Genomic DNA, 14,352 nt, shown 5'->3' on the forward strand with positions numbered 1-14,352 from the left:
ACACCAGCTCTCCCAGGACGGCTAAATGCAAACTTCTCGGGGAGGGGGGGTGGGGCGGGGGCGAGGTGCTCCTCCCCCGCAGACCCTGCAAACCTCCTAAGGGCAGTGCACTGCTGGGGGCGTGGGCTGGAGCCTCCCACAGACCACCGAACCCCAAACCCCTCCTGGGAGGGTGGAGGAGAGGTCGAAATGCCCAATCGTGGAGGGCACCCGGGGAGCAGGTGGGCGTCACGATGCGCTTTTCCTCCGAGGGACAGGAGTGCGCCACGCCTCCACCGTGCCCTCTCCCTTATTTACTGAGTGACCTGTGCCAGTTCCACTTGGTATCTTGTCACCTTCTATCTGTGAAAGTATCTTCTGCACGCAGTTACGAGAGAGCGGCCCACGTAAATGAGTGCACCGGGGAAGCTGCCGTGCCTCTTCTCTCCACCGTGGGGAATATATTTTTTCTTTGTGCAAATTCCTGGCGGAGGCCCAGTGAGGCTCCTCCTTGGAGGGTCCTTCCCCCATCCCCCGTCGGATGTGCACTGTTTGGGGAGGTCCCTTACACGAATACTAGCTAGTACCAGCTCACGCACTGAGTACACACGTTTACACTTCTCTTCTCCCTGCTAAAGATTTTCTTTTGTAACACTATGTCAAGGAATTCAAAACAATATTCAAATTCCAGGGCAATGGTATGTACTGTTACCTTTCCCTACAATTTAAAATAACGTCCTCTCCTCTGGATGTCTTTTTTGGGCTGGGACACTGGTGATTCTTGAGGCCGTGCATGGTATGTTTTAAGTTTGAACATACAGACCACAGACATTGTTTGGATTAACAGCGTTTCACTTTTAATAGTAGAAATCTCCCTAAAATCTGCTGATGCATTTCAACATCATAGACACACATATTCCTGAAGTGAGGGGAAAACAAAAAAAACTTTCCAACCTTTGCTGCCTTGGCCTCCTTCCAACCTCACAAGGAAGGGGGTGAGACAGGGGGGCACGACGCTCACTGCTCACCCGTCCCCTCAAGGTCACTCTGTGAAGTGGCCAGGCCACAGATCACCGGCCCTAACCCGGACACCACGCTGCTCTGAAAAAGGAAACACGCTGACATTCTGGTTGAAGTAATTCCCAGTTGAGTGCTGCACTTCAAAGGGGGGAAAGGAAGGGAGAAAGACTTCCCCTGCAGCCCCAGGGCCGGTGGGGAACAGGGTCCCAGGGGACCCTTTGCAAAGGTGAAAGATGCTGCTCTCCACTCGGCAACCCTGGGGTCCAGGCCCCATCACGCGGCTCTGCTGCTGAGCCGGGCCAAGGAGCGTTACCGAGGGCCGGGCCCTTCCAAGGACAGCAGTATCTTTGGGACACCAGGGCCCAGTGGTCTTTCAGAGGCTGTCCTCCCTAGGACCAGTTCTTGCGGCCTCCTCCTTGGCCTGGGTGAGAGCCTCTTGCCCTCCCTGGGTCCCCAGGGAGCAGGGGAGAATGAGGTTGTGGACCCCTGGAACCCCGGGCAATGGCAGCACCAGGGGTGGTGTCAGAGCCGGCCCAGTCAGCACCAGCACGGGCTTTCAACCCCCAGATGCCTCTGCAAGTCGCAGCAAGGTTCAGGCGAGGGGGAGGATGCAGGCCCAGCCAAGCCCTGGGGGCGCAGAGGCTTTTGCTTCACAGTGGCTCTGCCAACAGGAAGAACAAAAGAGGGATTGAAACGCACTCCCTTGGGGAGCCAGGACCGACCAGAAGTGGGGGTCACAGTGCCAGGGGCTGCGGCCCTTCAGAGGGGCCAAGGCTGCAGACTCGCTTTCGGATTGACCGCTCCGCCTATGCCAAAGAGAGGCCTTGCCTGCCAGGGGTATTTCCACCATTTCCTCAGAGCCAGGAGGGCTTGGCAACGTGGCAGGAGGGCTGGGGCAGCTCCCTGCCCGCGAGGTCGAGGGTTAAGGGGCAGAGGATGGCCACTGATGCTTCTGGTCACTGGGTCAGGAGTCCAGAGCAAGGTCAGGCCTGACGGCATCCAATTATGGACTTTGGGGGAGTCCATTGAAGGGAGGCCCTGCCCCCCAGGAAAGGACGATGGAGCTGCACTCCTGGGGTGGTGCTGCCTCCAGACGCCTGGTGTGGTCGGGGTTACAGAAACCCAGCAGGACGGGAGACTTTCAGGCTGCCAGAGCTCCCTAACTCCGCGGCTGTTGTTGTTAAAAAGGCCTCGGTGAATGTGAAATGAGTTTATCACCCAATCAAGGTCGTAAACACAAAACCTGCCTTGCTCATCCTTAGCTATGAAAAGAATCTTAGTTCAGGTAAGCTCTGAGGGGAGGGTGACGTGCCTGTCCCTGTTAGCCCCAGGGCACTGCTCAGAGCATCAGTCACTGCAGGAAGGAGGAGACGGAGGGAAGAGCGCCGACCACTGGACCACAGGACTGAGACCCAAGCAAGCCCCTCCCCTCCCCAGGGTGCAATGCGCCTTCCCTCCCTTCCCGCTGGAATCAAGTGACTCCTCCCACCCCATCCTTACCAAGAGGACCCCCCCCAAAAAAAACCACCCTTCCTCAGCCCAGGGAGTGGGCTACAGTGACATGCACATCTGGGTGGGTGCCTACAGGTCTGCAGCCTGAACGGGGCCCACCTTCCTGTTACAGAGCAGGCCCAGAGGCCAAAGCTGGGTCCTTCCCACAGAAGCCACTGGAAGCTCTGGACCCAGCACCAGGGCAGGAAGCCAGGGGCTGCTGCCCCCCTTCTTTCTCAGTGGAAGCCCTGTTCCATGGGGAAAACGAAGAGATGGCAACGCCTGGAGACAAAGACAGCACCAGCCCTGCACCCCAGCCGTGAAGCAGGCAGAAAGCGCTGCCTCTCCTGCCCCTGCAGAGCTTTGGAAAACAAGGCGGGGGCGGCGAGGGGGACAGCAAGTAACTTTTTCAGACATCACCCAAGTCCACAAACCTCAAACGTCATTGCCTGACCACGAATCACAGGACAAACAAGTTCATGGTTCTCTGAAGTGGAAATGATGAGGGTGGGGGAGGACACCAGGGCGAGGGGTTCCAAGCTGACTGAGTGAGGGTCAGGGGTCAGGGAAGCCCAGGCCTGGGCCCACCACGCGGCCTTCCCTCCCAGCCTCAGGCTGCAGAAGCACAGGCTGTCCACGTGGGCATGTGTTCCCAGGCCAGAGGCCCAGCCCAGTAGGGCTCTGGACAGGCCTGAAAAAGCTCCCCTGGCAGGTGGTCCGGTCCTGGGCAGGTCACAAGCTTGCTGGTCCCCAAGCAGTTTCTGTCACCTTGATACACTCACCTCCACCTGCCCAAGCCTCGTGCCCTTACAGAGGCTCCCGCCCCGCCCAGGGCCTGCTGCCCGTAGAGCCTGACCAGGTGGGAATCGGTGTGGACACAGCGGGAAAAGTGGGCTCCGTTGGGGTGAAGGGGCACATGTAGGGAGGGCGAGGGAGGCAGGCCCGGGAGCCAGGATCCCGGCCCACTCGGAGGAGTAGCTCGCAGGCCTTCAGCAGCCAGGCTCCCCAGCGCCAGGATACTGCGGCCAAGAGGGACTGGGGAGGGGGGCCTGGAGAGGGAGGAGGCGGCGGGGGACCATGGGGCACTGTCTCCGGGCGCGGCTCCTCGGGCTCTGGAGGCCCCAGGCAGCGCAGCCTGGGCGCGGGGAGGGCCCCCTGAGGGCTCGTGAGGAGCCCCAGGCCGCCTCGAGCGTTTGGCCACATCGAGGCTATCCTGTTCCGGCTGGGGTGTCCTTTCGAGCCAGGGCGTCCCCGCCCCCACCTCGCCTCCGCCCCCGGGCGCCCCTCATCCGGGCTCCCGCGCCCCGCGCACCCCGCGCCGGCCGGGCGGAGGGGAAAGTTGGCGAGCGCGCGGCGTCCGCGGGGGAAAGCGTTAATGGGCGGCCGGGTGGGAGCCGCGCGCTCGCTCGCCCACGTCACGCCGGTGCGGGCTCGGCTGACGACCGCGGCGCCTGGGGACGCCGGCGCGCTCCGCTCGCTCGCCAGGTGCTCCGCCTGGAGATGTCTCCATTAGTTGTCGCCCGCTCCCCGCCGGAGCGCGCGCGCCGAGCGGCCGCGCAGAGCCCTCGCGGGCGGCCGGCAGCGGCCCGGCGCCACCGCAGGTAGGCGAGGTCCCCGCGCCCGCCCCCGCCCCGGGGTTCCGAGACCCCTCCCCTCTGCGGGGGAGGCGGAGGCTCCGCGCGGCCGCCGAGGGGCGCGGGCGGCGGCGACGGCGGCGACTCCCCGGTGCGTCCCGGGCTGCGCGCTGGTCCCCGCGGCCCCGGCGCCCGAGCGGCGCGGGCGGGCGCGTCCCCGGCGCAGGTAGGGAGTGGGCTCAGCCGCACAAACTTTGCTAGGATCGCTCCTGCGCTGGGGGCGCAAAGTTTGCTGCCCGCTGGTGGGGTCTCTGGAGGCCGCCGCGTCGGCCGCAAGTGGCGGAAAACGGGGGGCGGGGGGCGGGGGGCGGCGCGGGGCGCGGAGGCCGCGCCGAGCCGGGCGCCTGCGCTGGGACACCCGGCTGCCCGCCTTCCCGGCTCGGGCGGCGCCCTGCGAGCCAGCGGCGGGGCCGCGGTGGGAGAGCCGGAGGGAGCGGGCTGGAACGCGGGGCGTTTCGGGAGGAGGATTCACCCCGCGCGCCTGCGGCTCGCCCCCTGGCTTCGCGGGAGACCCCCGAGGAGAGGCTGCGAAGGAGCGACCTGCCACCCTCGGGGTTCGCGAGTGCGGCGCACGGACACCTGGAACGCCCTGAGCCCCACACCCCGCACGGGTGTCCACGAGTAGTGGGCGGCCCGCGCGCCACCAGGGCTCGGCCCTGCGCCTTAGATAAGAAGGCCCCTGCCCGGGGCTGTGAACTCCCGCTCCTGCCCTCTGGCTCGGGTCAACTTCTCTGGGCTGGAGAGAGCCCCTCTTTCCACCCCCCGCGGCTCTCGATGCGGGGGACCGCGGTGGCCCCCGGGGACGACTCTGGGAACCGGCCAAACCGCGGGGGCTCAGCTGGTCTCAGGGGTGAAGCCCCGCCGGGAGCGGAGGAAGGTCTGGACGCGGCCTCTGTCCCCAGAGGCTCTCCGTGGTTCCGACGGCCGACATCATCCCCGGGCAAAAAGGGGGACCTGCAGACCCCTAACATTTGGGGCTAATCGTCCTCAGACCCCGTCGCCCTGGGCTTCTCTCGAACTCAGCAGACAGTGGGGGCGCCTGACCAAATCGTAGCCGCCGCCCTGCCCGTGGGGAACCTCGTGGTTTCTGGCAGGTCCTGCCCACGGGTGTATTTAGAACCGGGGTCCCTCGAGGGACGTGGGCTCAGTAAGCCGCGTCTATGCAGGTACGTGTAGCTGATGGTGCCTGAGATTCTGACACTCCTGTCTGTCTGCTCTGGGAAGGAAACCCGGGGTTCCTCAGCTCAAGGCTGGGCCTTTTGGGAAAGAGCAGGGGATCGTTATTCCTGTATTACCTAGGGGACAAAGATGGCCCAGAAAGTACCCGGGTTCCGGCAGACAGGCTGTCAGCGGGGTGTCAGGGGTGTGCCCGCAGCTGAAGACAGACGGGCTAACGTGGCCTCCACGGGGCTGCGTGAGCGGCCCGCAAGGTCGCGAGATTCCTCCGGCAGCCCCAAGCTACCCCAAACGGGGGCGGGGCGGCCCCTCACTCAGCAGCCTGGGCTGGGCCTGGGGCAGGAAGCGGACGATCAAGGTGCAGGGGCCTGAGAAAGTGCCGCCGGTGAGCGGGATTTCAAGATCAGGGAAAGAAGGTGGCCCGCGAGAACCGGGCGGGCGGGCGGGAACTGGGAGTGTCTATTTACGCACTCAGGCTGGAAAGGAAAACCGGAGAACGTAGCAGCGATGGTCAAGGCAGCCCCTGAAACCCCTCCCCCAGAGGTCCCCACGGACCGGCTGTGCCCACCCGGCTCCGAGAGTGAGCACGTCTACTCAGGTGAATGGTGGCGTGTTCAGGGGTGCTGTTCCCCGCGAGCTGTGGCCCGAGTCTCCGGGGAAGGAAATGGAAGGGAATGCAGGCCTGGGCGAGCCGCGCGCGGCAAGCGGTAGCCCCGAGGCGCTGGCCGCTGGGACCTGGGCGGTGGCTTCCTCCCCGGCGCTGAGCGCTCACAATCGCCGGGGCCGGGGCCACGGCCACGGGAATGGAGTGAGGAAAGGATGCTGAATGCCGTCCTCCTACGGAGCTTGCTGGTCCCTGAGCCCTCAGCCACCCTGGGCTCCTGCGCCTTCCTCCCCCCGGCCTCATTACTGGGGGAGAGCGAGTTGTTTGTAAACAATAAATAATGGAAAGTAGGAGGATGTTCCGTAAAAGCCTCAGCAGAAGCCAGAAAACTGGAAGGAGATGGGAGAAGGGAGAATGGGGGAGGGGAGGCGCAGAGGAGGAAGAGGGAGAGAGATTGAGAGATTCATTTCTGCCGAGAAGCCCCGGTGGCTAGTTTCTTATTATTTACAGGAAGGTGATATTAGCAATTCAGGTGAGAAGGAAATAAACACGGCCGCCACGAAATCAATACAGAACTCCAAAACAATTATTAATGTCATTTGACTCGTGTTCTTTATATATCTCTCCCGGCTACAGACGCTAAGCTGTCTGAATAATTTGCATGGAGCGTCTATTCATTATTTCCGATGATTTTCCTTGCAAGCAGCTCGGACGTGGCCGGCTGCGGTCCAACAGGATCGGAGAACTCGTACTTTCATCTGTAAATTAAAGCAATTACGCAGCAGATATTATATGATGCGTACTGTGGTCTCCAGATAGTCATCAATCACCTTCAACCGAGCTGTCAGAGTGGGCAGATTTCGTTTCTGGGAGGCAGGTTTGCAGCTGGGGAGAGGGCGAGAACGTCGTCATTAATTAGAGGGTGACCCTGGGGCGATTCACAGGTCTGAACCCAGGAATCTTTCCCAGCAAGTCTGCACAGCGCCGCCGTGCACGGCTCCCTCCCGGCGACCGCGGGAGGCCAGGCCGGGCGGGAGCAGCAGGAGCGAGCCGGGCCCCCGGAGGGCGGCGGCGCAAGAGGCGGGCCGGGGTTCCGGGTGGCCCGGGCGTCCCCTCACCGCCCGTGCGCTGGCCGCCACTCTGGACTCGGGCAGGGTCCCAGGGGCGGGGGCTGGCTGGGGAAGTGCTGGGGTGAGCGCTCGACCGCTCCCCAGACCGCTCCTTGGGCCCTGGGCAGGAAAGGGCGCCCCCTCCCCCGTACCTAGGCCCGAAGGTCGCCGGGAGGAGCGAGCGCAGCAGGAGGGGCCCCGGGACCAAGCCGGGAAAGCTGCTCGTCCGACCGCGCTGGGCTGTCTGGCAGTCCCTGGTTTAGCCGCGAGGGGCAGGGGGAGGCTGAGGGAGGGCGGCCCGCGGGAGCGGGTGGGGGAGCAAAGGGAGGGCCCGTGCGCCGAGCTGGAACTTACTGGACGAGGAGGGGTGGTTCCCCGGGGACACGGCGGCCGAGAGTGGCAAACCCTCTTGGCCCACCGAGCCCTGGGGCGGCGGGCTCTGGGGAAGGCCCAGACCCACACACTGAGGGCATTCTGACCTCCAGATGCAGACGCGCTGGTAGCCGCGCTGGTTCTGGAATTGCAGCCCGGTGGAGGGTTCGAACTGGTGGGAGGCTTTGCTGAGTCCCGGTTAAACAATAGTGGGGGCCCGCGCCGCCTTTCTCCGCCGCGCGCCGGCCCACGGAGCTGCCTGCCTTCCACCTGGAGGGGCGCGCGGAGAGCGGAGGCCCGGCCGGCCGGCCTGCTGCGCCAGCGCGGGGCTAATCTTAACTGTTGATTACATCTCCGGTGAAGACTCCCTCGTATACCCCTCATATGTCTCATTTGTAATTGAGACTAATGATTACAGTGGGGTGGGAAGGAGCAGCTGCTCATTAATTAATTTCTAATTAAAAGTGCCTCCCCTCCTCGGTGACTAAGGAGAAACACGGTTCGTCGGGGCGCTATTGACTCCGCGGATGAAATTCATTTGTTACAGCCGTGCACCCTCCGCCCGGGGCGGCGCGGCCGAGCGACCCACGCGTCTGCCGCCCGGCCGGGCTGCGCGGAGTGGGGCTGACGTCAGAGCCTCCGCCGCTTAAAGCCGCGCACCGCTGACTTGACGGATTCGCACGACTCATTGTTTTTTGTTTTTTTTTTTTCCTTTTTTGCAAAATATGTATTTGTGTCGCCGCTGCGAGGCCGGTCGGTCCCAGAGTCCCCTCGAGGCTCCGGATTGTGAAGCTAAAAGGATCGCCGCGGCCGTCGCGGCTCACTTTCCTACCCAGTTAGAAAAGTTTGCGGAGCGCGTGCCTGAATTAACCCGCTCTTCTGCTTTGCCCTCCCAGCGCCTAGAAGCCGGCGGCCCCGGAGCAGTGGCCGCGCCACGCCGTCCCCCTCGCGCAGGACCCCGCCGGCCCCGCCCGCCGACCCCGGGCCGCGCCCGCCATGTCCTACCCGCAGTTTGGGTACCCCTACTCCTCGGCACCCCAGGTAAGGGGGCCCCGCTAGGCCAGCAACTCGCTGTCGCCTCGCAGTGAGCAGGGCCTGTGCCACGTACCCCTCGTGCCCGACCCGGGGAGGGCAGAGGCGCTGAGGAAATCCGACCGGCAGGGCCCCATATCCCGCTTCGTTTGTCCTCCACCCCCTCCCGGGCTCTGAGGCTACGCCCCCGGGGAGCCCAGCGACCCGGGATAGACGTGTACAAGAGGGGCGTGAGCTCTGCGGCCTTGGAAACCAACCTCCCCCCACCCCCCCGCCCCGGGGAGGGTGTGAACATTCCGGGCCAGGACGGGCTGGGCCCCATGTGGCCGGAGGAGGCCAGGAGCACAAGCTCGCCACGGGAAGGAACGAGCGGCCCGGTGTGGATGGCGGGAGCACCGAGGGCACGGGGTGCGCGCTCCTGGGCTGCACGTGGGGCGGACTGAGGCCCAGGGCCCCAGCCTCGCGCCCGGGGGCCCCGCCCTTCCTCGCGGCCCCTCTCTCCCCAGTTCCTGATGACCACCAACTCCCTGAGCACGTGCTGCGAATCCGGTGGCCGCACGCTGGCCGAGTCCAGGCCGGCTGCCTCGGCCCAGGCGCCCGTCTACTGCCCGGTCTACGAGAGCCGGCTGCTGGCCACCGCGCGCCACGAGCTGAACTCAGCGGCGGCGCTTGGCGTCTACGGGGGCCCCTACGGCGGCTCGCAGGGCTATGGCAACTACGTGACCTACGGTTCTGAGGCGTCTGCCTTCTACTCGCTGGTAAGGGGAGCGGGTGTATGTCAAACCTAATCCCTGCCACGCATGCCCCTACCCCTCGATCTGCCAAACTCACTTTCCCCACACGCTGGAGGCAAGGGGGGTGGGAGAAGCACACCTTCGACTTTGAGCCGCCTAGCCTGGTCCTTTGGAGCTCCATCATCCCCAAGGTTGGGGTGTCCTGGCAGGGGGGCCATTGTATTTAATGTATTTATTGTTTTCTGCTTGCTATTAAGTTGGGGTCAGGTGTCTAGTTCTGTCGGAGCTCGCTCCAGCCTGCTGGGTCCCCTGGGTCCCCTGTCCCTCACTCCTCCCGGTCGCCCTCTTCCTCCCTCCCCCCTCCTCCCCACTTCTCTCCTCCCCTCCTGTCACCATCCCCGTTCCTCCTTCACCCTCCTTCTCTGCTGTCCCCCAGTCGCTCCCCCCTCATCTCTCCCCCTACCTCCTTCCCTCCCCCTTCCCTCCCCCTACCTCCTTCCCTGCCCCTTCCCTCCCCCTTCCCTCCCCCTTCCCTCCCCCTTCCCTCCCCATCCTCCCCCTCCCTCCCCATCCTCCCCCTCCCTCCCCATCCTCCCCCTCCCTCCCCATCCTCCCCTTCCCTCCCCCCATTCTCCCCCCATCTTCCTTCTCCTGTCCCTTATTCCCCCAACACCCCCCAACTCTGCCCCTCCTCACTCCACGTCTTGGGGCTCCTTCGCTCCCTGGGCCCCAGGCAGAGTTTGGGAATGGGTGATGCGGATGGGGGTGGGGAGGATGGGGGGCTGCCCAGTGATCTGTGGGAGGCAGGCAGGAGCCAGTGGTCCTAGGGGAGGGGCTCGAGCTGGGTCGCATCCCTGAAGCTGCGACCCCAGGCTCACCCGCTCCTACAGAACAGCTTCGACTCCAAGGACGCACCGGGATCTGCGCATGCGGGCCTCGCTCCAGCTGCAGCCACAGCCTACTACCCCTACGAGCCGGCGTTGGGCCAGTACCCCTACGACAGGTGAGGGATCTCACCCCTCCTCACTGCCCCCACCCCCACGGAGCACCAAGCCCCGCCCCTACTAGCGCCACGCCCCCACTGAAAGTTTGGGCGGCAGAAGGAGGGGCATTCCTCGGGTCAAGTCCCGCTGACCTTGGGTTAGGACCATCCCCGCCTCCTAGCAAGCAGAGCGCCGCCAGGGTATAAAGGCATCCCATCTCCCCTTCCCTGCCCCCACGCCGTCTGTCCGGACTCCCAAAGCCCTCGCTGCAGTGTGGTTTCCGGGGGATTCTCATCTTGCTGCCCAGGCTTCCGACGCCTCCCCGAACCCCAAGAAGGGCAGCCTGTGTGGTGTGTCCAGGAACCAGAGAGGGGAGTCCCTGCCCACCAGCAGACAGCATGCCTTTCGTGGGGCGACAGAAAAACTTGAGCGCAGAAAGTGCACGTAGGCCCTCTGGGCACTTTTTCCCCACGGGCGCTCACGACAGTTTCTGCCCACGGGTGGTGCGTAGTTGAGTTCTGTCCTTGCGATATGCTTTCCTGGTTCAGGATCAAAGGGGCCTGATAAAGGAACTCAAAGAGACGTAGGTGTACGTAGAGAGACAGAGACCTGGCCGGGCCTTGCGCCCGCGCTCCTCCCCCACCCACAGAGACCTCTCTGGCTCCATATAAGTTTAATCAAATATAAACATTAAAAGGCAGTGCGTGCCTGGGTAAAACCCAGGTCTTGCCACCGTAAACACACCCCCACGACCGGGACTGAAGCCGCGTGGCCCTGGCGCTGGCCGCCTGCCCGCGGTGCAGGGACCGCTGCCGGCGCCCCATTGCCCAGCCTGTCTCCAGGTACGGGACCATGGACAGCGGCACGAGGCGGAAGAACGCCACGCGCGAGACCACCAGCACGCTCAAGGCCTGGCTGCAGGAGCACCGCAAGAACCCCTACCCCACCAAGGGCGAGAAGATCATGCTGGCCATCATCACCAAGATGACCCTCACGCAGGTCTCCACCTGGTTCGCCAACGCGCGCCGGCGTCTCAAGAAGGAGAACAAGATGACGTGGCCGCCGAGGAACAAGTGTGCGGATGAGAAGCGGCCCTACGCGGAGGGCGAGGAGGAAGAGGGGGGCGAGGAGGAAACCAGGGAGCAGCCCCTCAAGAGCACCAAAGGTGCAGGTGCGTGCGTGGGAGGTTGGCGATGCGGGGGCGTCGCCTCCCTGCGCCTTCTCGCTGGTTCTAGGACTTCTAAAGACGTGGAACGGGGCAAACTCCTGGGCCTAGGCGGCAAATTAATGCCCTGGCCCCGAGTCTGCGAGGCCCTGTGCACGAGGGGCCCTGTGGCAGTGAGCTGGGAGCACGCTCAAAGATCCAAAATCACGTTCGAAACACTAGACCCTACTGCCTTTGATATGAGGCTGAAATCAGCTAGGTCCGTGTAGGCGTTTGGGGGAGGGGAGACTCTGAGGAGATGGCAGGTAGAATAAAGGCTCAGGTGCTTTTCCTGGCTCCAAGGTGGGCCCTGTAACCATGCCCTTGGAGTGAGGAAGGGGGTTCTGTTAACCTGCCATCCCGTCTCCCTCCACTGGTCACTCTTTATCTCCTGGCAGAGCCGATAGGCAAAGAGAAGGATCTGGAGCTCAGCGACTTGGAGGACTTCGACCCCCTGGAGGGGGAGCCCCCAGAGTGCGAGCTGAAGCCGCCCTTCCAGCCTCTGGACGGAGGCCTGGATCGAGTCCCCACCGTGCCAGACGGCCCCAGCGCCCCAGGGAAGGAGGCTCCGGGCGCCCTCCGGATGCCCCTGGCCGCCGGGGGTGGGGCCACTCTGGACCAGGACCTGGAGAGGGCCCGGAGCTGCCTCCGGAGCACGGCGGCTGGGCCGGAGCACCAGGCGGGCGCGGGCGCGGGGGTTGGCCCGCAGGCCTGCGAGCCCAAGCTGGGTTTTGCTCCGGCTGGGGCGTCGGCGGGCCTCGAGGCCAAGCCGCGCATCTGGTCCCTGGCACACACGGCCACCGTGGCCGCCGCCACCGCCCTCGGCCAGACTGAGTTTCCCTCGTGCATGCTCAAGCGCCAAGGCCCCGCTGGCCCTGCGGCCCCCTCCTCGGCGCCCACCTCCTCCTCGCCTGCGGCCCCGGCTCCCGCCGGTGCCCTGGACAGGCACCAGGACTCCCCGGTAACCAGTCTCAGAAACTGGGTGGACGGGGTCTTCCACGACCCCATCCTCAGACACAGCACTTTGAACCAGGCCTGGGCCACCGCCAAGGGCGCCCTCCTGGACCCGGGGCCGCTGGGCCGCTCGCTGGGGGGGGGCGCCAACGTGCTGACGACGCCCCTGGCGCGCTCCTTCCCGCCCGCCGAGCCCCAAGACGCCCCCGCCAACGGCGCAGCCAAGGAGCTGCTGGCCACGCCCAAGGCCGGCGGCAAGCCCTTCTGCGCCTAGCTTGGCCGGGTGCCTGGGCGAGGAGGCAGCCGGCGTTCGGGCTGCAGGCTCCAGAGTGGCCGACCCTTTTTCTACCGAGTTTCCGAAGTGAGGCAAGAGCTCGGCAAAGCTCAGGCCGCCAACCCACCCTGGAGGGAGGATCTGAACTCGGGCTCCCGGGGCCACGGACAAGCCCCCGGAGCGCCCGGACAGGAGTCTGCCCCCGGCCGTGCCAAACTCGGGGACCGGGCAGGATAGGGCTGCTGTCAGAGCAGCAGGGAAACACCCTGAAGCAAAAAGTTTACGTCCAAAAGTTTACACACAGAAGACGTTTCCGTTCCGAGGCCTGTTTGTGTACCTGTCTCCTCTGGGGTTTGAGGCTCGCCGCTGTTCCTTATGAAGACTCCTTAGCCTGCTGACCTTCCGATTTCATCCTCAGCACATACTTTTCACCAACAGCACTTCCACCGAGTTTACACTATTGCACACTCTTAACTCGATAAAATTATGTTTTTTTAATGTATGTTCACACCAATAATTGCCTGCTTCAGAGGCTAATATAACAAAACCAATAAAACCGAGTGATGGTGTTTGCATTGCAAAATGAACGCATTTGAAATCTAGGGATTTGGAAACTTGGAAGAGGAAAGCTGCCCATCCCCGAGGGCAGGAGTGGGGAGGGCCGCTGACCCAGAATCCTCACAGGAGTTGCTTGCAGAGCCCAAGACTTAAAGCCATTGTTTTAAAAAGATAGTCACAGTAAACTTACAGGATTCTGTTGAATTCCCGAATAGAAGGCGATGAGAGACCCCAAAGTTTTCAACTCTCTCCCATTGCCAGACTCCAGAATTCTGAGAAAGTAAAAGTTTCTTTGGCTAGATAAGAATAACCTTTAAACGTCTAAGTTCCCTGTAACTGTGCCCTGGTGGGGAAGTGATGCGGGGCCGTCACTGCCCTCAGCCTCTCCTGGGCGGGAGTGAGGTGCCCTCCTTGACGCTGCGCCCTCCTAACTCCGCCTCCGGGGGGGGGGGAGGGGCGGGAACTTGCCTCGATGCGCTCAGCCTTCACCGTTAGGAAAGCCTGGGAGTGCAGCTCAGGGAGAGGGAAGTGCTTAGCAGGCCGAGGACCCCAGGCGGGGCTGCAAGGAAGGGCCTAGGGGTGGTGCGGGAGGACGTGAGCCTCCCCGGCCTCCCGTAGGGTCCTGCGGACCCCTGGCTTTGCCCAGAAACCCGGTTCCCCCACCCCCACCCCGGCAGAGCCCAGCTCGCTGGCAGCCAGAAGCTCGGATCTGGAGGAGAATCGCTGGCTTCCTCCCCACGGTGGACTCTGCACAGTTCCCCGACCCCCACAGGCTTTTGCCCCCCGCCCCAGCCCGCGCAAACGCCCCTCGAGGGCGGCAGGCGAGCGTGCACTGAGCTCAGCGCCGTCCGCTCGCCTGCAAGCCCTCTGCTTAAAGCTGTACTGGGCCTCACAGAAGCCGAGGTGCCCGGAGGAAGGACGGGCCGCCAGGCAGGAGCCTGCAAGGGTGGAGTGGCCCGAGGGTGCAGCGCAGCGACAAGGAGATGGTGGCCTTTGGTCCGTACGCGGACAGACTGACAGCCGCAGAGACGCCAGCTGAAGACAGGAGTCGCCTGGCGGGCCGGCGGGCAGCCTTCGAGGGACATGGGAGGCCCGGGCATTCTTTTGCAATGGGCTGGGTGGTACTGGACTGGGGCCCCGTGGATCCCGGTCCACTGGGAAAGGTCAGGGCGGCCGGAGAGCTGGAAAGCGGGCCCGATGGGTCGGGCGTTGGGGTGACTTTACCACC

The 14,352-nt window shown here is 64.1% G+C and overlaps 1 protein-coding gene and 1 long non-coding RNA gene across 13 annotated transcripts; one reads left to right on the forward strand and one right to left on the reverse strand.

Moving 5' to 3' along the window:
- Nucleotides 1-3,776: 3,776 nt before the first annotated feature.
- IRX4 (iroquois homeobox 4) lies at nt 3,777-13,149 on the forward strand. 12 transcript variants are annotated; one of them, XM_082456141.1, is made up of 7 exons: nt 4,442-5,290; nt 5,776-5,898; nt 8,282-8,426; nt 8,924-9,175; nt 10,042-10,154; nt 10,899-11,305; nt 11,737-13,149. In XM_082456141.1, the coding sequence occupies exons 3-7, from the start codon at nt 8,382-8,384 to the stop codon at nt 12,564-12,566; spliced, it is 1,647 nt and encodes a 548-aa protein (XP_082312267.1). In that variant the 5' UTR covers nt 4,442-5,290; nt 5,776-5,898; nt 8,282-8,381; the 3' UTR covers nt 12,567-13,149. The 12 variants fall into 12 exon arrangements, with proteins under 12 accessions (XP_082312262.1, XP_082312266.1, XP_082312267.1 ...); XM_082456136.1 differs by lacking the exons at nt 4,442-5,290; nt 5,776-5,898 and adding an exon at nt 3,777-4,091; XM_082456140.1 differs by lacking the exons at nt 4,442-5,290; nt 5,776-5,898 and adding an exon at nt 4,154-4,290.
- LOC309658051 lies at nt 6,489-7,318 on the reverse strand. The gene is made up of 2 exons (XR_014262010.1): nt 7,166-7,318; nt 6,489-6,789 (listed from the first exon to the last, which is right to left on the reverse strand). It is a non-coding gene; the product is annotated as an uncharacterized lncRNA (long non-coding RNA).
- Nucleotides 13,150-14,352: the final 1,203 nt, after the last annotated feature.

The sequence above is a fragment of the Balaenoptera physalus genome, assembly GCF_965194825.1.
Source record: "Balaenoptera physalus genome assembly, chromosome: 3".
Lineage (NCBI taxonomy): Eukaryota > Metazoa > Chordata > Mammalia > Artiodactyla > Balaenopteridae > Balaenoptera > Balaenoptera physalus.

Excerpts from the sequence above, each read along its gene's own strand:
- IRX4 (XM_082456136.1), top strand. The coding sequence starts at position 8,382 with ATGTCCTACCCGCAGTTTGGGTACCCCTACTCCTCGGCACCCCAG. Across the intron at positions 9,176-10,041 it reads CGTCTGCCTTCTACTCGCTG|AACAGCTTCGACTCCAAGGA; the intron begins GTAAGGGGAGCG and ends CCGCTCCTACAG. Across the intron at positions 11,306-11,736 it reads CAAGAGCACCAAAGGTGCAG|AGCCGATAGGCAAAGAGAAG; the intron begins GTGCGTGCGTGG and ends ATCTCCTGGCAG.